Source organism: Diospyros lotus, chromosome 13 (assembly GCF_014633365.1).
Source record: "Diospyros lotus cultivar Yz01 chromosome 13, ASM1463336v1, whole genome shotgun sequence".
In the NCBI taxonomy this organism is placed as follows: domain Eukaryota; kingdom Viridiplantae; phylum Streptophyta; class Magnoliopsida; order Ericales; family Ebenaceae; genus Diospyros; species Diospyros lotus.
The window spans coordinates 33,855,106-33,878,238 of record NC_068350.1 but is presented as its reverse complement, the minus strand read 5'-3'; the positions used below and the strand labels follow the sequence as shown (position 1 = coordinate 33,878,238).

Genomic DNA, 23,133 nt, shown 5'->3' with positions numbered 1-23,133 from the left:
AATCCCAATAAAGTAGTTATCCTTATTGAGATAAAGCCCAATCCAAGCAAAGTTTATTTGTTTGACCCAATACAATTAACCAACGTTAGCTCGGCTATCATCCAATCCATTGGCCTAATATAGACAAGAACACTACTTTTAGTTACTGATTATTTAGGAATTTGTATGATTGAATTCATTATGTTATTTTTTTATTTTTAATTTATTTTATATACTTCATATTATTATGTGATCAGGCAGGACGTGGCTGATTAGAATTATTGTTAGGTGATTGGACCAAACTTCTTAATTTTATTATTTTAACATAAAAAATAAGGAGATAAACGACTATTTTATTAACTATAATGACTTGTTATTTTTAACTGAATGGATATTTAATTTTGTATTCATATATAGATGAAATACTGGTTCAATTACACATGATCTTAAAATACCCAGTTCATTCATTTTAGTTAATTACTCATATGACAAAGTAATATATCTAAGATTTTTCCAATAAATTATCTATGTAAAATCATGTCATCACATTACACAAATAATAACATATAATTTAGATATGGATGGACCGAATACACATAAATATATACATAAATTAGAGTATAAAGTGATTTAACTTTAGTTACAATCTTACAAACAAGACATTATAACCTCTTTAGCATCAATTCGACATTGGAGATGAGTTCGTACCAACAATTTAGTAGTGATGTTTCCGGTCCCCAACATAAGCATAAGCATAGTGACAATATAGCAACGGTAGTGCAGGTATCACATCACATTTATAATTTTTGTTTTCCTTTACCCCCACCACTTCTAACTACAAGAAAGGGACTAACAACTCTATATTCAACAATCAACAATTTTACAAACTCCCCCAAGCAATAACCCTTCTCCCAGAAATTGAAAAAGATGAACACAGCCACAGTTAATGAATGAAATGAACAACAAGAAAAGATATTTGGCACCATCATGTTGTTGCTAGCCCTGCACTTTGTTGTATTTAGCATTTCAAGTTGGAGCTTGATTTTCTCCTACCTTTTCTTCCATTCCTTTTACACTTCTTAGTTTCCTCCTCCTTCTCTGACTTTGAGGGTTGCCTTGAGTCTTGAACAATTCACAATCAATGGGGACTGAAGCTTTGATTTTTAGCTTTATCATCAGTAAATTAAGGCCAATGCACACGAAGATATCAAGATAATGCCACCAGATGAAATTGCATGGACTTAGCCCTCTGCAAAATGTCACAAGATACTGTAAGGGCATCGCCATATATGCTAAAAAGAAGAGCACCACCAAAGTAACACATTAAAACCAGGTTCTGTTTGTAAGCCAAGTAAATGTTCAACAATCACTGGAGTTGACGGTTTTCTAGATGTAGATTTTGCTAGATGATTCCATTCCAATTTTACATTTTGAATGAAATTAAACTGAAGTACTGATGAACTTTGCAGAACTAATTTGATTGACCAAAAACATACTCGGTGAGAAATCTAAGCAAGATAGGAGTGGAACAAGAGGTAAACAAAGATATCAGATGCCATGTTAATTTGCAGGACTAATCTGATTAGCTGAAAGCTTGCTCTCAATTAAAAATCAAAACAAGATTCAAGGAGAACAAGAGGTGAACAAAGACATCAAATGTCGTGTTGAGTGAGTTGAATGGGGTCTGAACAACAAAAGGGAAAAAGGTTTTCTGGCTTCCTTACTCAGCTGAGCATTTTGCAATTAGCAAGCAAGCTAGAAGATCTACTCTAAAAGTTCAAGCACAAAATTTGAGTAAGTCCCTAAAAGAGTAGCTTCAAGAAATGACAACAGACAATCCTTAAAGCTTCAAGAAATGACAACAAAAGGGATTCGGAAAAGCAGCATTGCAAGGATATAAAAGCTCCCAGACTGCTATTATTGCAAATATCTCTGTCAACCCAAACTAGCCCTCCCTTTGATTCCATAATACTTTTCAGTGCTCAAGGGCAAAGAAACAATTTTGCAACCAAAAGCGCTCCTTGTTGGGAAGCACATGACCTCAATTTTTGGCCAATTTGTTGATGCAATCAAGCTGATTTGAGAACCACACATATCACATAAAGATATTAGCTTTATGTAATTGAGAAATTCTGATTTTAACTTAAATGTATTTTAATTTTATCAGGGTTCTTATATTAGATTGGATTAGTTTAAAAAGAATTTTACATATTTTAGGAGTTCTATAATGCCCATAAATATGGCATATTGGTGTAATCTGAAAGCAATGAATTCTGAGAATAAATAAAAGTTATTTAAGAGCAGCAACTCTTTCTCTTCTCCTCTTCTTCTTTATTCCCCTTTGTATTCTTCCTTCCCTCTTCTCTGCTGTTCCCTTTTCTGCTACTGCATCTTATCTTCTCCTGATCCCTTCTACTACTTGTTACCTCTCCTTCATAAACTCTTTCATTTGTCTAGATATTCTTCTTTGCTTTCTGATCTCTTCTTCTATCTCTGCTTATATACTATTCTCTAGTTTTCTCTTTATCTATGGGTTCCCTATTCTCAATTTCTTCAGGTAGGTAATTGTAGTAAATGAAGACTTATTTTCCACTACTAGATATGCTTCTTTTCCTTGGAAACAAGTTGAGAACTAATGATGTAGCCTGGAGATCCAGAATAGTAGAATAAAGAAAAAGAACCTAGTCAAAGAAAGAGCTTGCACAACCTTAAAAGGGGTGATGCATCCATATATAATTAAAAGCCAGTGATGCTGCAAATGCTGCTATGAATGATGCATCTCAAAATCTTTAGTAGAATTTGATGGTATCAAAAGAGGGGGAGAAAAAAGACTTTAGACAAATTCACATGTCATGTAGGATTTATCCAAAAATAAGGTCAGAGAAAGAGATGAATAAATGTCTTTACACACTGCAAAAATGAGCTGTGCTATAATTCCCTTTAGCATGATATGAGCTGAATGAAAGTTGCAGAATCACTAGACCTGTTTGGTTTTCAGAAAACTGAAGCTTAAACATAATGGATGGTTGGAAATGGTAGATCAGCTTATCAACAGACTACTTATCCTGTTGATGTTAAAGAAATTCAAAATGCAGCTCAAGAAGTCAAAAGTCTTACTCAAGTTTCATTGATCAGAGGCTGGCGAGTCAGTAATCAAATGAATTAGACCTTCCCCCTCAGTTGAAATAATTAAAAGCTGCATTTTTCCGGTTACTTACAAATTATTAATAGTGCAGCCTACAAAAGCCCGTAACTGGTGTTTAAAGATTTGGTTGGCTCTTCCATCATTGATTTCTACAATCTTACAAAATCAGTAAAATACCACCTTAACTTTTTATTTCTTTATCTTTCCCAATACAAGGGTATAGCTAAATATTCATATTTCTTTTACTTTTCATTATTTCCGGAGGATAAAAATATAATAACTGATATAAACAGTGCATTTCTCATTTTGAAGCAAGGTGCGTTGTACAATTATATAGTAAACATGAATTAAATAATGCACATATAGGGTGCACATCAGTACTTTGACTGATTATGCTAACCAGGGGTCATTTAACCTAAAGTAGGTAATTCATATATTTAAAGTATTTTGTATAACAGGATTCTTTCTCTAAGTTCCCTGTCCTTTATATATAAAGATAGTGGCTATGACAACAGATTATGCTATCTGTAACATAACCATAAGCCCAGGAAAAGCTGTACAAAAACATGACAAAGTGTGTAAATACACATTTGTACAACATGATTGATTATAACCAGATAAAAGATTAACACACCATACCATTAGCCAATTTTTAGTGAGTCCACAATGTTCATGTTGTTATCAACACAATATGATTCATATCATAAATAATTTACCTTTAATGATGAAGGAATCTCTAAAGAACATCAACGGGAGTTATGATCCTTGGACATTTCATCTGTAGTATTACTATAGCCATTAGTGGGGTCCAATTGTGATTGTCTCAGTTCTTTCTTGGCATCAAACAAGAATGAGTCATATGCGATATCACCCCCTCTGTCCTTCTTTAGATTATCATCAATTCCTGCATAATCCAAATTTTGCAAAATATTTGGAACCATCATTGCACCATCTTTGCCAATCATCTCATCCATTTCGGTGTCATCTTCCACTACCCATTCTCTGAAATTGATTTCTGATGATGGGGTCTTGGAGAAAAAGAATTCCTTAAGGTTCTTCATTATCCCTTTGTTATATGGGTTTTCCTTCTTGTCGTAGCGATAACGGAAATTCTCATAAGTCGTCTGTAAAGGCAAATGACCAGAATAGAAGATCCCATTCTTTAGCAGAAGGATAAAACATACACAAGAATTATGCCAAAAAAAATATAAAGAATAGCATTGTGAAGTAGAATTGATTTACAAATTCTAAGCAAGGCACATCCATTAATATAGTCTATTGCTTACTAGTCAAGAGAAAAGGTTGGCACACAATTTACACATCAACAGTCTGTTTTCAACAATATCAGGCTGCACCCACCAACCAGAGTTTCGAAAGGGAACAATAATTAAAAATTTCACAGAATACAATATAAAGCATTTTATTTATTGAAAATTTCCTTTTTTTGTGGGGGGGGGGGGGGGAGAGGGGTTTGGATTGGTGAGCTAGAATAGAATTCATGTAGTCAACTACACCATGCGAGATTAAGGCTTGATATGTCATTTTTATTAGGGGCTGGGCGATGGGGAAGCACCATGGAATCAAATTGCGCCTTTAACAATACATTTGTATCTTTACCCAATATGAATTAAATCTCTAGATTGGTTTCCTCAAGTTAAGTCCTCAAAAAGTGTGTTAAGAGTCATTTTTAATAGTTATATAGTGTTTAATTTGTTGGCATTTGCAGTTGTGCACCTGAACTGGGGTTGCCCATGGTGCATCAGCCCAATACTTAATATCAAATGGACATGCAATGAAGAACAATGTGAATTGTTAACCACCATTTGATCTAAAAGTTTAAGCTATTAAATAGAGAGTTGACTTTTATCTTTTGTATTATTATTTTTACTCTCAACATGCCCCGTGATGTGTGGCTAGATTTCACCGCATAATTGGTTCAAACACATGCAACAATTTAAATATTGGGTTAGCGATAAGGTTTGAACTTAGGACTTTTTACTTGCTTTGATATCATGTTAAATTGTTAGACAAAGGGTTATCTTTATCTTTTATATTATTATTTTTACTCTAAACAAACAACAAGGGGGTGAAGAGAGAAGATGATGAAAAAGAATATGTATGCATCTTCCTATTTATAAAAGAAAGTTATAGTGCTTTGGAAAGAAAAAAAAAGATAGGATTCTAACCCAAAAAAAGAAAATCCTATTTTAGTTAGGATTGTTGCTTCCTATTCTTTTTCTCCTAAGCCAGTCCAAAATTCTTAATCCCTATCATCTCTTCTTGGCTGAGAATAACTTATCTATTGAGTGTAATGAGTAAGGCAGTGGTCCACAAGTACAATATGCAGACAGAGGAATTATTTGGGTTTTTCATTACCTCTAAGTCTGTATTTCATGATCTCTGGGAATGATACAATTCTTCTTTATCACAGAAAAAAGAAAAGGAAACATGGATGGAACCATGAGAGAATAAATCTCATTCTTATTTTCTGTCTCTCCCTCCTAAAAAGAGAGATTTTTTCTACATTTATGTCCTAAATATATAAACTCTGCATGGCAATTGTAAGTATGTAAGAGCAAAATATTTGTGAAGAGCATGCATTTCTTGTCTATAGAAAGATCTACATGGTGTTGCATTCTCAACATAATATTGTAAACTACATTAATAGCCTTTTTGAGGAGTATCACCTGGTTTTTGCTGATAAGGTAGAAGTGGAAAACAGTAAGTCCACCAACAAACCAAATGGCTATGAAGCAATATATTACTAGGGCAACTGATACAATATCTTCTGAGACAGTACGCCAGAAGCCGCTTGTCTGTTGCATCAGATTCATCAATGAGAATGTGAAGACATATATGCAGAGCATGGTTGATGATGATATAAACAGGATGAAGAATCGATAATTGCGCTGCAACCAAATCAATGTGCAAAAGACTGGTTAGTTTGTTCGCAACAGTCTAAAATAACATTGCTTTTATAGTAAACTGATAAGCATTACTTACTACATAAGCATAGATCATGTCTGATTGTAAGTAAAGATAGTAAGTTAAGGCTGCTAGGGGGTTCGGGCATCTGAAAACCCCTTCCTTTTTAGCTATCAATTTATACTCCTAAAAGTGCAAGAAAGTTGACAAGTGTGAGGCTACTCTGAAGATTTTATCCTGCCCAGGTAATATATACATATAACATTGGGTGGGTTTGTGTTTGACAAATTCAGAAGGTAAAGATTTTATACTTCCTGGATATAAATAGTTTTATAAAAGATAAACTTACTGCTCTAGAATAGCATGTTTAGATGATGAGTTAATGATTAATAATTTAATATGGTATCAAAGCATGCAAAAATTTTGTGTTCAAACATAATTGCCAACCTGTAAAATTTCAATACGCACACATGTTTGGCCTAGTTATAAGAAGAGTCAACTACACATGAGGAGGTCTATTAAGAGTATAAATATTAATTCAAAAGATAATATTACCCCTCTCTAAGATCTTAAACTTCTAGATGAGCCAGAGGTCAATAATTTAACGATAATTAACATAGAAATTTGCATGGCTATATTTTCCATGAAAGTATGAAACAACTTCATTGAGTGAGTCTGCCTGTGAATTGAGTAATCCTGTAAACATCCACAAAGTTAAAAGGCAGTACTCATTATCATCATCGGTCCCAATCTTGGATGGAGGAGGAGGGTTGAGTTAGGTAGTTGATAAAATATTATCTTGCTGGGGTATACTTTCTTAGTATCACGTTCCATTGCTTGAGTTCAATGAAAATGGACTAGATCAGCTACATTGACACACAAATTTCGTGCTAAATTTGTAAGGTTTCTTGCATTTTTATGGACAGATGTGAGGAAAGAAGTTAATCTAGGATAAGAAGCTTAGGATTTGATCATAGAACATTGGAATCTTGACAGGGAAATCTGTTGAAGTTATAGATGTGATGATTACTAGGAGAATAGTTACTATTAGTGGCCTCCAAGAGGGTCAAGATGGGTTGGTGAGAACACTAAAATGTTAACTAAGTCAAGATATAAATTTTGGAGGGAAGGACCTTCCACGAAATGGAGAAGGAATATGATGAATAGGACTAAAAGGAAGAGGTAGCGGATGCAAAGAGGTTGGAAGATAGGACTATCAAAATATGTAATTGTTTCTAGAGAGGAGATTATGAATATTGTTAGTGCGAGTTGGACTGGGTTGGGAGAATTTAGTGAGGTTGCAGGGAATAACTAGAGGCAAGAAATCATTATAGGAGGTGACTTCATTGGTGATATAGGTAGAGAAGTAGTATAGATATGTACATGGAGGTCGCAAGAAATAATGAGGGAAAAACTATTTTAGATTTTTTCTTCTATTGAGGAATTCGGAACACAACACTAAGAAAGAGAGAAAGGAAGAACAAGAACAAGAGAAAACAAAACAGAAACCAGCCATGGAGGATCAAGGCTGAGTAGACAAACTGCAGATAATCTTGGCATAGGGTCCATATGCAGTTTGGAATGTCCAGGGTAAGGAGCTTCTTGAGAAATGAACCTGTTATCCCTCTGTGGCAAGTTCATGTTAGCAAGCCTCGGTGTATGGAGAGAGACCAGCCAAGAAAGGAGGATACGAGATTCATAAAATCCATTAAAAATATGCTCTAATAGACCAGTGGATCTCATCTTGTGGGCGATTCCTTACATTGACCATGGATAGGGTATCAGATTCAAAGGAGATAAATTCCCATCATTCGCTGGCAATCAAAGTAGCTTCATGGAGGAAAATGGCTTATGCCATCAGACTAGAGCTGGGAACAGGATAGATGTACTAGCATCACAAGCCATAATACCACCTGATCCTGAACCATTCTTAAAGGAGGCATTCATGTTAATATTTATTTTCCCAAATGGAGAATCCCAAGAGAGAGGTAGAGACGTGGATGGATAGATTGCAATCAGAGTTGGGGCTGGGCAATGGTTCTTCAACTTGGGTCAGATGATAGTTCCAAGATTGCCAGATGGAATTGATAGTGGCACCTAATCTTGGAGTTGCCAAAGATGGTCAAAGAGGACTGCTGCAAAATCAGCAGACCTGCTCCATGCTTTGCCAAACCTTGATGAAGCCAACCAGGGTGAAAGATGGGAAAAAGCCACAACGGGATATCATTCACAAGCTACAAACAGGTGGATAGGGTCCAGCATTCCCCCAAATACTGCAGGCAATGGGGCAGTAAACAAAATTCATGGAGGGAGGCTTGTGCCCTTTGCCACATAAAAAAACCTGAGCAATTCTCAACCGGGAACCTCTTAGTGAGAAGGTGAAGGAGGCCAGGCTGTCATGATCAATCCACAGTCAGTGTGAGTCACCTCAGAAGAGAGAAAACCGGGGGGGGGGGGGGGGGGGGGTGTAAAAATCTTTCTCCAGCTGAATGGGGTGGATGGTCTCCTCCACTTCAGATCTATTCCATCTACAAGCATCTGGGTTTATCAAGTCTCCTAGGGTGATGTTGGGGAAGAGTAGAGACCCAAGGGTCTTATCGTAGGTTGAGAGAACTGTTAATGCCGACAGACTTGCAGACTTTTGTAGACCAACAATGTCCTTCTAAATGGCCAAATCTGTGCTCTTAGCTCATGTTTGCATAAAGGATTGGTGATAACAATATTTAGCCTTCACAGCTTTGATCCAGAGCTTTTGATGGATTGAATTCTCAACAGAGAGCATTCTCTGACCTAGGTGAGAGAGGAGAGCTTTGTTCATGACAGTCGTCTTGCAAAGACTCAGTCTTCCTCCATCTTTTGGTTTGCACATGGAGCTCCATAACTTGAGGAAGAGGCTCTTTTGATTGGCAAATTTTCCCCCACCAAAATCCTCTCATTTTGTTATCCAGTTGAGAACATATTCTTTGATGTAATTTTCAGGTGGCCATTGTGTAGTTGGGGAGTGAAGAGGCTGCCACTTGAAACATGATAGGGTGTCCTGCAAATGAGAGAGTATGGGCTTTCCAACCAGAAAGTTTTTACCCATTTTTTTCCAAAAGAAATTTGAAAGATGAGATTTGTGATTGATGAACAAAGATAGAAGACCCAGATAAGTGTAGTTATGGTTATCTTGATGTAGCCCAGTGAGACTCGAGATTGCTTGCTGCTGATCATTTGGAGTGCTTGGACTGAAAAACAATTCTTACTTTGGTAGGTGGAAATCTTGGCATAACAAAATACTATGTGTGAAAACAGGTTTGGGGAGCCTCAACATTACAGGCTGTGGCATTGCAAAAGATGAACAAAAATCAGCAAACAGGTGGTGGCTGATCAATTCACAGGCTGGGGAGATCTTTATTCCTTGAAGTTCACAATCCAGCTTTGCTTTACAGAGAAGACGTGAAAGGGCTTCTGTGCCAAAGATAAAGAAAAAAGGCGATAGTGGATCCCTTGACAAAGACCTCATGGGGAAGAGAATTTACCACACAGAGAACAATTTTAGATTTTGTGCTGATATATGATCTCATTATAACCAACTAGATGGTTGGCCTACACAGCAAGTAAAACAATAGAAGATTTCAAATGAAGGCTCGTCTTCAATGAGTGGTACTTGGTGGTTGCAGTTTAGTTTGTTATTTTTTCTCCCCAACAAATTTTAAATGAAGATGAGCTTTGGTGCAATTGTAAGATGGTTCTTGTTTTGGAATCAGGTGAGTGGTTATTTTTGCAATAGTGTATATATTTTGAAAAATTATTTCCATGCATGATTGAAAACTATTTTGACATGATATATGTTCTCAATTCTATTACTTGATATATTGATGATATGAAAACAAATTCAGAACGTGGATTTGTGAAATTGTTTTGAGAAGCATGAAAAATTTATTGATGGTGTTAGCATGTGATTATAAATTGTTTTCGGACCATGTGGAAGTCCAAGGTCATTTTGGCAATTAGAATTCGACAACCTATGTGAATCCATGAATTTTAGCTACTCAACAGGAGGAGAAGAGACTCATATATTTTGGTTGTGAGATGCTTGACCAGACACTTGGGGAGACCCTAGGGAAGTTACTAGTTTCCCCTATACATTGATTGGATTCAGCTTGCAGGGCTATACTGCCATTGAGATATTTATTGTGATGTTAATTGATTATTGAATATTATGGTTCCCTTAGTTAATTGATGTTTTATACGTTGTGGGTAATTTGATAGGTACACTAAGTGACAAGATTTTATCCTTTTGTTGTCACATGTTATTGCATTGGGAATATTTGAATTTGAAATCTGTTTTTTATTGTATATATATGAAATTCGTGATTTTGGATATTGTGTGGTAACTCTCATTGGGCTTTAAGCTCACGCCTCTCCTACCATTTTTCAAGTGAGTAGGATCAACAGGACTACACTTGGACTCAAATTGGGGGATATTAGTGGACTCAGTTTAAGATAGTCTATCTTCAATTATTTTACTTATAAACAATGATGATATTGGTGTTTAGTGATTCATTTTTATTTTTTTTTCAGACCTTGGAGTTGGACCGGCCAATTGTAACTAAAGACTTTGGCAAGGAAGAGAGATCGAACAAGGATATCGGTGGGGATCACTGTTTATATTTTTCGGAAGTTGATGAAGTGGCACAAGAAGAGAAGGATTGCGATGAAGATAGCATTCATGTAGTTGAGAAGAAGTATGAGGTTGATAAGGTCCTAAGAATCGGAATGGTAGCTGCAAAGTATGGGGAAAAACTTGAATTGGATCAGGCAATTTAGGCTGACAAAGAAGGAATGGTAATTGCTAAAGAAGTCATCAAGGTTCCACTGGAGGAAAAATATGCTGAAAGTGGGCTTTTGCTGTACACCAGCAATCAGGAAGTAAAAGATACTCCACTTGAGGATACCTCTACTAAAGATAAGGAAGGAGAAGATGCTCAGAAGATGGTGGAGGAATTTGTTGTTGAGGGGAACGAGACTTTTATGGTTTTGTTTATTCCTATTTCAGTTGGAGAGTTGCAACATCAAATCAAAATTTTGGCCTATAGAGAAGTTTGAATTCCTTTCTATGATTGGAAATGCTATGGTTGCAGGAATGACAGATTAACTAGAACCATTTTCAATGGCAATAGGGAAGAGGTGGATGGCTGGACTTGATGTTGCAGCAAGTAATAGTATTGTTATTGTTGAGGAAAAAGAAAAGGGAAAGCTAAAGAAACAGAAGATAAGAGATAAGAACAAGAAAAGGCGCATAAGAAATCAGATGGTGAAGATGGGGATTGGGGACAAGAAACCTTTCAAGGAGAAGGGACTGTCACGACCCAAGGGGTATTAGAGGGCAAAGATGTAATTGAGTTACAATTGTTATTAGGAGATCTTTTGTAATTCTGTTAGCAACAGATGTGTGCTGTTATTCTAGAGCATGTTTTATGTTAGTTGCTAGTTGATGCCTATAAAAGGCTACTTGTAGGAGGATGGGAGGATAATTGAAGAATGAATTTGAATTCCAATTCTCTCCCTTAATTCTCCTAGCTCTCCCTCAGCTTTTCTCTCTTCTCCCTCAATTCTTCTGTTATGTTCTTTCTTTCCCTCCCTTTCTGCTCTTTTTTTCCTGCGCTATTACCAATTTCCTTCCTAAGCCCTAGCCAAACCCTAGGGTTGTAACAACTTGGTAGGTCAATAATGGAAATTCTATACTTGCTAAGGCATTTGATGGAAACCACTATAGATAAAGAAGGGTAAATTGCACCCATACTCGTTGTGGTTTGGGCCATTTGCACGAAAATCCCTTGTGGTTTAGAAATGGCTTTGGAGGTCCATGTGATTTATATTTTTTTGCTCATACACCCCTCTGTCACAAACGACATTGATTAAACATTAATTACATTAAATTAAGTTAATTAATCAAAATTAAATATATTAAATTAACATTAACTAAAAATAAAACATAAAAAATAAAAAAACACAAATAAGCGCCCCACCTTGGAACCATTGTCACAAATGGTTCCATCATTTTTGATAATGGTTCCAACTTGGGTGCCTTTTTTTCTTTTTGATTTTTTATGTTTTATTTTTAGTTAAGTTTAATAGAATATAACTTAATTATGATTAATTAATTTAATTAAGATTTAATTAACATTATTTATGATGAAGGGAGTGTCTGAGCAAAAAATATAAATCACAATAACCTTTAGAGCTATTTTGTAAACCATAGGGGTCCCCATGCAAATGGATCCTAGAGGGTTTGGGTGCAATTTACACATAAAAAAAGGATTTATAAATGCGGTTTATAGATTTAGAAGAAGCTTATGACAAAGTCCCTAGAGAAGTCTAATGGAGGATTTTAGAGAAGATAAGAGTTTGGATTGCTTATATACAAGTTATATAAAAATATGTATCATGGAGCAAAAAACATGTGTTGCAACTTGTGGATGAGATGCTAAGGCTATTCTAATTATAATTGGATTATAACAAGGGCCTGCAATGAGCCCATATCTCTTTTCTCTAGTGAAAAATGAACTCACTAAACACATCCAAGACAAGGTGCCTTGGTGTATGCTACTTACAAATGACATTACCTTGTGGGTGAAAGACAAAAGAAGGCATGATTATTAAACTTGAGATGTCCACCTTAGAATCCAAAGGTTTCAGGTTGAGTAATCAAAAATCAAATATGGGAATGTTAAGTTTAGTAAAAAGAGAAGTGTGCCAATAAAGAAAAAATGAGAAGTGTGGTATGGTGAGACTTGAAGATCAAGTCATTCTAAGAAAAAATTAGTCCAAATATCTTGAATCAATTGTCTAGAAAGAGAAAACAAGGTCATAAAGGATTATATTCATAAAATTAAGGTAGGATGGTTAAAATAAAGAAGTGTGCCTAGTGTTTATGTGATAATAAAATCTCATAAAGCTAAAATAAAAATTCTATTAGATAGCTAATAAACCAATGCCATATGGGATGTAATTTTGGGCACTAAAGCACCAACATGTGCAAAATATGAGCATAACGAAGATCGGGAAGTTATCGAAATGTGCAATCATTTAATAAAGGGTAAAACTAGAAATAAAGTTATTGGTTACCATATTAGAGTGGTTCCTACTAAAGATAATATGCATAAGATATGATTAAGATAATTTGCTCACGCGATAAGAATACAAATAGTTGCTCGTAAGAGGAGAATGGATAGAATGGAAGAAGTTATTAGCAAAAGAGATAAGAGGAAGATGGAAAAACAAAACCTTGTCGGGAAACTCTAGGCATACAGTGTAATGGCCATGAAAAGGTATGATAATAGATGGAGATGATTGGCAAGCTAGAATCCATATAGTCAATCCCACTTAGTTGGATTAAGGCTTGACATGTTTAATATATACTAAAGATACAAAAGCAGAATGGTACTAGTGTGGTTGGGGCAAGCAGCTTCTTAGAGTAGCCCTCAAAATTTGGTTAGATCTTTTTCTTTAGGGAAGTAAAAGTGGTTTGTGATCACCGCATGGAACTCCAGATCATATAGAAGTCAAGGATCTAATAGATTGGGATACTCTATATTGGAAGAAAGAGAAACTAGAAGAAATCTTAGTTCACAACTCAGCCAAAGAAATTGAAAGGTTCACATTCCACTTAAAAAAAGCCAAGTTCTGTATTTGGAATGACACGTAGGAGCAGGATTCTCTACTAAACATGTCTTTCAAAATATATCAGCGTCCCAATTTAAATGTTCTTAATGCTATAGAATGGCAGTTGATTTGGAAAGCCAGAATTCATGGAAGACTGTGAGATGTTATGGAGAGTTGCAACCAATGCAATAACAAACAAAACAGAGCTACCTAAAAGGATCTATAAAGATACATAAAATGTCTATTCTGTAATCAGGAACCTGAATCATCTCTCCATATTTTCACCCATTCTCACCTGGCATATATACTAACAATATTCAGTCTTTTCTCCTAGATGAACTTTAGTTGCAGTAATCCTATCTCTTTTTTTCTTCACATCCACTACCTCACCTTTTAAAGTTAAAGTCTTACCAATAGTAATCCCTACTCCACTCCTTGCCCGATCATTCCCTGAGTTCAAAAGTTTATATCTAGATTCTGTCAACATTTTAGCCTTATCTCCAATCAATCTTGTTTCTTAAAGAAAAATGGTATTAATTTTTCTCCAAATCATGATGTCCCCCACTTCCATGAATTTTCCTGTCAAATTCACTATGTTCCACGATCCTAGACTAACCTCTTTACTAGCTCCATGTAGAAAATGCGAGAACCTTTGCAAGTTTAACACTATATCTGGGCTATGATGCAGTGGCTCTGACTGATTTTTATTGCACTTGGGGCTATATAGCACGTCTCTAAGAGGATTATGCCCCAATGATTTGCTCATTTATCTAGGTTTCACGTTGTTTGATTGACTTTTTCTCAATTTCTTATATGAGATGATAAATAACTAGCAAATGAATAAACTATAAAATTTATATTGAAACAAATTCTGCAAGAGTTATAAGGGCCAAATAACTAAATTACTAACTTAAATACATGAAAGTCATACAGTTACCATACATGCATTCTTGAAATACATGAAATTTAAGCTTCCATAAAGTATGTTCATTACATTTAAATGAAAAAGTAACTTTATCATCCACTAAACCATTTCAATTATTAAATCAAATAGATGATGGCATGTTAATTAGTATATATAATAGATGATACACAACTTAGTTAACCAAAGTATAGAAAAACAAGAAAACAAAATTAGAAAATTAATTTGTATTACACTAAAAATCATTATAACAATAAAGACAGATTTATAACATTAAACAGATTTGTTGGCATGGCATGGACCTTAAGAAGAAGGAAAATGCTATAGCTACCCCTTGGGTTACCCTTTGGGTTACCCTTTGGGCTACCAAATGTGTATCAAATGACAAAAATACCCTTGGGCTAATGCGGTGATGTGAGGCGGTGAGGTGAATGACTAAACACCTCTCATCTAAGGTGGTGAGGCGAGGCGGTAAGGCGCAAGGGGTATTTTTGTCATTTAACATGCATTTGGTAGCCTAAGGGGTAGCCCAAAGGGGACCCCTAGCATGGTCCTAAGAAGAAATAATAAAGCTATGGCATTTGTTTTCCCCAAAAGAAAGGTAAGAAGGAACAAAAAAAAGTAGTTCAATTATCTGGAGCTAACATGCATATATTTGTGTAATGCTCCTCTCTAGGGCTCCCTAGAAGCTCCTATTGCCAATATGATGCATCGGCAACCATCTTGGCCAGTTCTTCCCCCCATCCCTGTAGTGATCACTCTATTCTTGCTTTCACCTTCACTCTCCCCATAGGTCTCAATTTCCCCTATACCTTTTCCCCTGTCCCCCTTGCTTCAATCAGCACTCTAATCCCCTACCTTTGCTGCCTCTCCTCACCTCTAGTCCCCAGAACCCAATTCCTTCCTCTTCACTTCACATTATCCTTTGTCGTCTCCCTCCTTTGTTCACAAATTTGGCTGTGAACCCCTTGTTTGCAGTTGGGTTCTGGTCTTCTTTGACTGAGGGGTTCCACGTCTTTTGTCAGTGCTGATCAAGGCCCCAAATGATCTGAAAATCTCCATGGGGCTTTCTTTAAGGTGTTGAATATGGGATCTAGGGAAGAAGTATAACATGCATATCTATTTAGGATTTTAGTCTTCATCAGGTCAATGGTATCATAGACCGGTGAAAAGGCAGCCAAGAGATCTTGCCATTCAAAAGCTAACTGCAAGGAGGTCTTGGAGATGCAAAGCATGGGTTCCAGGGCAATGGTTGATCTTCAAGCCCTGGTAGTTCTTTGTTTTTGTGATTTCTTGTATTGTTTTGGTCATTAGCAATCATCATTTGGAGATTATGTGCTGCACTTCGTTGATTTTGTGGATCGTGGGTTTGCGTTGGCTCCTGTTTCTCACAGTGGATTTCATATGGGGTTTCTCAGAACATTTCATTTAGGTTTTTAGTGCTGGTTGTTGTACTTACTTTGTGTGCTTGGACTTTAGTGTTCACTGCTTTGACTGGGAATCGTTCATGGTTATTAGGATTGGTGCTGTTGGCTTTGACATATAACCGGGTAATGGTTTGAGCTCTTCAAAATATTATCCTAAGCATGTCTCATTGCAAGTCCCTTGTGGGGATGGCTTAGCAGTATGTCTTGGCTCTTCAGCCCTCTTCTAGCATCACAGGCTGTCTCCAGTCAGTCTGTTTTTTGTGGGATTATTCATCTTTGTAAGAGTTTTGAGTGTTGCTTCGATGACCAGAAGTAGGTGGTCTGGCAGGTGGGTGGTTGGTCCAGGTTTCTTGCTCCTCAGGAGCTCTTTGGCATGAGCTTTATGCTCAGCACGGGCCACCTTTGATGGGGATATCCCTGGTTGAGTCAGTCATCTCCTAGACTTTGAGAAAAAAAAAATGCTTATATTTGTAACAAGGTTGAAGCGGCACCTATTGAAGATAAAAGGCACAAAATGTGATTAAGATAGTTTAGACATGTGAGAAGTAGAACAAGAAGCGCACCTATAAGGCAAGTGGATGAAATGGAAGAAGTTTGTAGCAAAAGAGATAAGGGAAGACTTAGAAAAAGAAAACTTAGTGGGAAACCCTTAGGCATGACATGTGATATAATGGACTTGTAGAACATATAATTATGGATACAGGTGATTGGAAAGCTCAAACTCATGTGATCAACCATGACTAGTGGAATTTAAAGCTTGTGAAGACAATGACGGCACTTCTTTATGGAACAAGTGCACTGGGTATTATTATTGGAGCATAAACTTGATATATGAATTGGATTTAACTATAAGATTAGGTGAGTGATTTAGATAAATGAATTGGATGTTTTTAAGATTATTTTATTCAGCTGAGTGGTTCAAAGATCATTGAGAAATGAAAGGCTGTGTTTATGAATGAGTGGAGAATGTAGTGTCGTTAAGATAAGAGTCTAGATGGTTCTACTGAGTAATATAAATAGATCCTGGTAGGAAGGCTATACCAAAGTGAGAGTTGGAACACAAAGTATTAACAAGTTCAATCAATGTTTCTTCCTTTCTCTACTTCGTGCAAGTGTGTGGGTGCCCTCCAAACTTCCAACAATTATAACAACATATAGAGAACTCATTTAAACGCCTAGTAAAATGGAACAGATTGATACAGCTTTTGCCAATGTAAATGCTTTGTTTATGTTCAGATCAATCAAAATGACTTACTATTCCAATACACTGACCCACCCATGGACAGTGATGATCAAACCTGTGCACACAATTGTTGCAAATGGAACAGTGAGAAGCACGTGGTGGCCGATATAGCAAACAAGTGTCACAGAACTTCACTTTAATAGTGTATCCATTAACCCTCAGATCCTTAGTTCGTGGTAATTTCAAATTGGGGGTTGTAGTGTTGATCCATTCCATAGATGAGACACTGAAATCGAGTTCATCTGAATCAGGTGGCCTTGAGTTCCTTGGTATTATGCCAGGATTTCTTGTGGATGTTAGGAAGAGGAAAGTTAGATCCTGCATAAAAAGATATCAAGCCAAAATCAGTAGCCATTCAATTAATCTCAGCATAAGAATTACCAAGAAATATACCCCATTATAATTACCAAAACTGTGAGGACACATCCCACTATTAATGGAGAATACCCATGTAACTGTTGAGCTGTTTGAATCCTTATGAGCATTTTTATGCAGAATATGATAGCTGGGCCTCCTATCAGGAATGAAGATAAATACAGTGATGATGCATCAGGACCAAGGACCAATCTTCCACCGCATAAAAATTTCTGACAGTTCACAAGAGAAAAAAAAAAAGGACATGTTTCATTAGTGCACAATCTACAAAAAGCAAGTCAAATGCAAATTTTTCTGTTTCCTTCTCTCCACTCCACAAGAAATCTATTTGATTTGTGAGTTTTTTTATTCATGCTATTTAACAAAAAGGAAGTAGCTTATGATGAGTTGGTGTTGAAATTAAGTGCACTTGTGAGGAGAAAAGGAAACTAGGAATATTATTAAATAATGTATATTTTTTAATTATTATGTGCCATAAATTCAATCAAATATATGTTCTCATCTACACAACTAGTTCACTTATGTTATCATCTATAGAATAGAAATTTAATGGTACTGCAGTACTCTACGCTCAATGGGTTAGGTACAAGCACATTTAACCAAAGAATTAATCACAGAAAGTTCTAAAGGGAAGACAGAAGACAGAGCAGTATAATCGAACAGCATCAAAATATGAGTGAAGTTGATAGTTGATTAAATGATGGAAGTCTTAAAGACGTTGCTTGCTCCAAACCTGTAAAAACAAATATAGAAAAATGATATTTACTTAAAACAGATGCTAAAGTTATACTTGATTTCTATTACCATAATGCAAGGGGCCAGGGAAACAATGGAAACCAATAGGTTAAAGAGAAACAACAGTAAGGATAGAGGGGTTTAGTATTTACAATGAGAGCTACCACTTCAACAGAATTAATGAACTATAATCCCTAAATGCAGAATGCAATCAAGAATTCAAGAACATGAAACAAAGGAAATGGAATAAATCTTATTATGGGAATGAGTTCAAGGTAATGAAGTGAGTTTTTACAGTAGCTCAATTTGGATTAATGTGACTATTCCTCTCTGCCAGTGAGATTTGACCAACAACTCTTCTCTCTCTACTTTTGATGACAAATAAACAAAGGAAAATTTAATGGAGTTAACTCTACTTGCAAATGAAGCTAACTTGAAATTCCTCCAATTAGATTCAGTGATAACCAAATAATCCAATCTCCACTTCGTTCATGTTCCCTAAATAGATGTTTTACTTTCAAAATATAGCCAGCAACATACACATAAATATCATTACTATACTAATTTCATTAAAGAGCCTTTCTTTCTTTTTCATTCTCACTGATTTCGAGCCAAGATGAATCTCAGATTAGCTTGACTCAATTAAAATTTGCTTGGCTCTTAGCTCAACTCAAGTTCGATATGAATCAAATTATATGGCTCGAGCTCAACGTCAATGAAGCTCACAAACTGTTCAACTTGAACCTATAAACTCAGATAATGTCCAAATATACTAATATGAACCAACTCATGAGCTTGGTTCATTACCTCAACTCAATTTAGCCTAAATATAGCAATACAAAAATCAAAGAAAGCTGACCTCAGCACATAAAAAATTAATCACTTGAGAAAGAAAATGCACGAATCAAATATGCAATATTTTTTAATTAATAAATTTACCATAATCAAGTATATATTATGGGCAAATAAATTTACTATAGGATATTCATTAGCGAGAAATTAAATTTATAATCATAAAAAGTATTACAAATACTTCAGATTTTAAGCTTGAAAACTCTTATTAAGTATTTTACTACTAATATATAATAGATATAACAGTACTATTAATATATTTTATAACATATAATATGTATTATATATATATATACATATATCTAAAGGATTTAAATAAAGTAGGTGAAAGCCAAATATATAAAATGTAAGTTTAGTAAGAACGTAAGTGTGGATCATCATCAACTATACCTTATGCTAACTAAGATAGGGTTGGTGGCATGACATTCATAGTGTTAACTGATTTCTAAAAGTGATACTAACAATACAAATTCATACAAAAGAACAATGTAGCAAAATTCTACACTAGATGCCCTTCCTGATGCGACCCTCTAGTGAAGAGATGATGAGATGAAACTCAAATCATACCAAAAAAATATCAATTTAGATATCTTAGATTAGTTGCCCAAGAAGATAGGGAGATTAACGAGAATGTTACTTATAGAACTAAGGCAGGCTAATTAAAACAAAAAACTGCATTTGGCATTTTATTTGATAATAAGATTCCACTCAAGCTAAATGAAAAATTCTATGCAACAACAATAGAACCAGTTTTGTCATATGGCATGGATTGTTAGATAGTAAAGAACCATTATGTGCAAAATATGAGGATGACCGAGATGTGGATGCTAAGATGGATGTGTGGCCAAACAAAAGAGACCGAATTAGAAATGAGGTTATTTGTAATAAGGCTGAAGTAGCTTCTATAAAAGATAAGATGTGATAGACATGATTAAGATGTTTGGTCATGTGAGAAGAAGACCAATAGAGGCTCATGTTAGTACAAGAGGTCGAGGAAGACAAAAAAAAAGAAAAAAACTTGGTGGAGATACTTAGGTTTGATATTAAGTATATTGGCCTTGCAGAAGAAAAGGCAATGGATAAAAATAAACAAATATCTAGAATTCTTATAGTTGACCCACATGGTGGGATAACGACTTGGCATTATATTGTTTTATATATTACCTTATGTAATTCAATCAAACTAGTTCATGAACCAAATGAGTCAAACACATAACGAATCAAGCTCGACTTGTTTATTATATGAGCCATATTTTTCAGCTCACTTCATTCATGAACCCAACTTGTCAAGCTAGTTAATGAGTCGAGTTATGAACATTTCTCAAGCCAGCTAGGCTCATTTCTAGCACTAGTTGCAACCATACTTCTGTATAGCTTCCATCATTGTATTATGATGACAGCTTTAGTTTTATACGAAATTTCCCCTTCCTCATACTTCCACCAACACTCAATGGCAACAATAATTACATATCTACTTTTTTGTAAAGAGAACCTTCCCATTTAATTATCTCCAGATTGAGAGAGAAATCCTTTTACATTGAAAACACTTTGTGAATATAATATGCAAAGAGGAAAATCAAAGTGCTTGACCCAACAAGAACATTCACAAAATTCTTTTGGCGTGTGAGTATTCCAATGTAAGCGTTTTCTTTTGGCGCCCGCACTGATATGCTCCCTCTTGTTATAGGGTGAGATGTAGACATTTTATTGCTGTGAATAGCAGCAACCCTCAAGATTATCTATAACCAAGGGGCACTTTCTGTTCTTTAAGATTGAAAATACATCTACTGGGGAGAACATAATCCAGTTGTCACATATATGATCTCAGCTGATTTCTACTAACTGTTCAATCTACACTAATATACTAGCGCTTTCACATCAACTTCGCAGAGAATTTTAATAATCATCAAAGCGTAATGGAAAGCATGTCGGAGTTTCAGCTCATAAAAATAAACTTTTCTATTTCTGTAGAACATGAGATGTCAAATTCCTTGTTCTGGAAGTCCCCCATTTGTTATAAAAAGATTTACAGGAGGAGAAACGTAGAACAACAGCAGAAGAAGAAGATTCAATTCAAGAATGGCTATCAGAAATAAAAACAAGAAAACGAAAGAAATAGTTGAGAAAACGAAAGAGCTACGAAGATTCAATTCAAGAATGGCTATATATCGCAACAAGAAATATGAGGAAGAAGATTACATTGCGGCCCCTCCAAACTTGATAGAGCCTCTTGGATTTGGGAAGATCAATGCTTTTGGAGGAAAGAACCCCTTTCTCATTACCGACCTCGCCCATAATTGATTGTTCCTTTCCTCTGCTAATTCATATCTAAAACAAAAACCCAATAGCAAAACGACGATTCGTGTGAGAAGGAACACAATGAGCCGCTGCAAATGGGGCCGGTTTCTGTTATCTTCTTCGGGGGGAGAGGGAGAAGAAGAGGCTCTCTCTCTCTCTCTCTCTCTGAAAAATAACAACAATCTATATCAGCTTCCCCTGCCGCTGTCCATCCTTCTCTCTCACACAGAATTGAATCCCCAATGATTTCCTGTTTATCCCCCAACAGCTCTCTCTCTTCATCTCCAACTTTCTCTCTCCGATATCCAACCGTCCATGACAAACCAATGAATCTTTCCACCCTCAACGGCCAATCTCTCTCTTCCATTTCACCGTATTTTTCGCGGGAACTGCAAAAGAAAGAAAGGAAGAAAGAAAGGCCGGCCATCTTTTTCTTGCATATATAGGGACAGGGGTAGAGTACATAGATCAAAATATCACAAAAATAACTAACCACATTATATAGCAATATTAATAAAATCCATAAGAATTCTCACAAGTCCACAATGATCTTACAGTTACATACAGGATAGCCTGCAAAAGTTTGAAACCCAACTGGACTGAGAGGAAGAATCTTGTTTCTGTTCTGTGTCTATATATATATAAATAAGCAAAAGGATACATCTTTCCTATATATATATACGTATTTATATATATTATCAACATAAAATAAAAAATATATGTATTTATATATAGATATTATATGAAGCCTTATATATATAAGATGAGAAATCCTTTACATCTTTCCTTTTAATTTATAAATTGAGAAAGCGACAGAGAGAATAGTGCAGCCAGCCAAAAAGGCATCAGATGAAGGGCACTGCATGGAGGAAATGATCTAAATTTATTAAATTAATATTATTTTAAAATAAAACAAATCATTTATGAAACCACACAAGTGGGTTTGCTCATTTTAAGTAAAATGAACAGAAATAGTGAATTTGGCACATAATATCAATAAAAAATACATATATATATATATACATAAGAAAAATATTATTAGTATATTATTTTGTACATCTTACACTATATAATGATGTATTAATGTCTAAAATGCCCTCACCCAAGATGATAAGGCGTATTGAGACGAGGAATATTTATATCATTTATGCATTTTGTATAATTCAAAATGTACATAAATAATGTACAAGTAACATGACTTATATATAAAAGATATAAATGATATGATTTGCTCATTTTAATTAATTCTTATATATACAAAAATTGCTTCATTTTCAATTTGGAAAGTTAGATAAGAAAACAAGTATGAAAAAGGATAGCGCAATCCTAATCCAAATCCCATTCCCAATCCCAATTGAATTGGGATATATATATATATATATTATCAACTAAAGCCTATAGAAGAGTTATGCTATTTGTATAGAATAAATATTACAAAAACTTTACGGGGCAATCAAAATATCTATTTTATCCTTGCAATTAATGACCCAAATGCTCAATTGCATCTCTCTCTCCCTCTGTCTCTCTCGCTCTCCTTCTCACACCGTCAGCCCTAGCGGCAGTGACAGCGACGAGGTGAGGT

The 23,133-nt window shown here is 35.4% G+C and overlaps 1 protein-coding gene across 1 annotated transcript; it reads right to left on the bottom strand.

Moving 5' to 3' along the window:
• Positions 1–571: 571 nt before the first annotated feature.
• LOC127787830 (probable protein S-acyltransferase 3) lies at positions 572–23,126 on the bottom strand. Its single transcript, XM_052315858.1, has 7 exons — positions 22,107–23,126; positions 21,453–21,940; positions 17,699–17,878; positions 17,304–17,609; positions 5,812–6,033; positions 3,841–4,248; positions 572–1,228 (listed from the first exon to the last, which is right to left on the bottom strand). The coding sequence occupies exons 2-6, from the start codon at positions 21,546–21,548 to the stop codon at positions 3,871–3,873; spliced, it is 1,182 nt and encodes a 393-aa protein (XP_052171818.1). The 5' UTR covers positions 21,549–21,940; positions 22,107–23,126; the 3' UTR covers positions 572–1,228; positions 3,841–3,870.
• Between the last annotated feature and the right edge of the window lie 7 nt (positions 23,127–23,133).

What these genes read in the sequence shown, in the direction of transcription:
- LOC127787830 (XM_052315858.1), bottom strand. Translation starts at nt 21,548, where the DNA reads ATGGGCGAGGTCGGTAATGAGAAAGGGGTTCTTTCCTCCAAAAGCATT. An exon ending in AAGTTTGGAGGGGCCGCAAT is followed by an intron (nt 17,879 to 21,452) that starts GTAATCTTCTTC and finishes GTGAACTGTCAG; the next exon opens with AAATTTTTATGCGGTGGAAG. An exon ending in TGGGTCAGTGTATTGGAATA is followed by an intron (nt 6,034 to 17,303) that starts GTAAGTCATTTT and finishes ATTTGGTTGCAG; the next exon opens with CGCAATTATCGATTCTTCAT.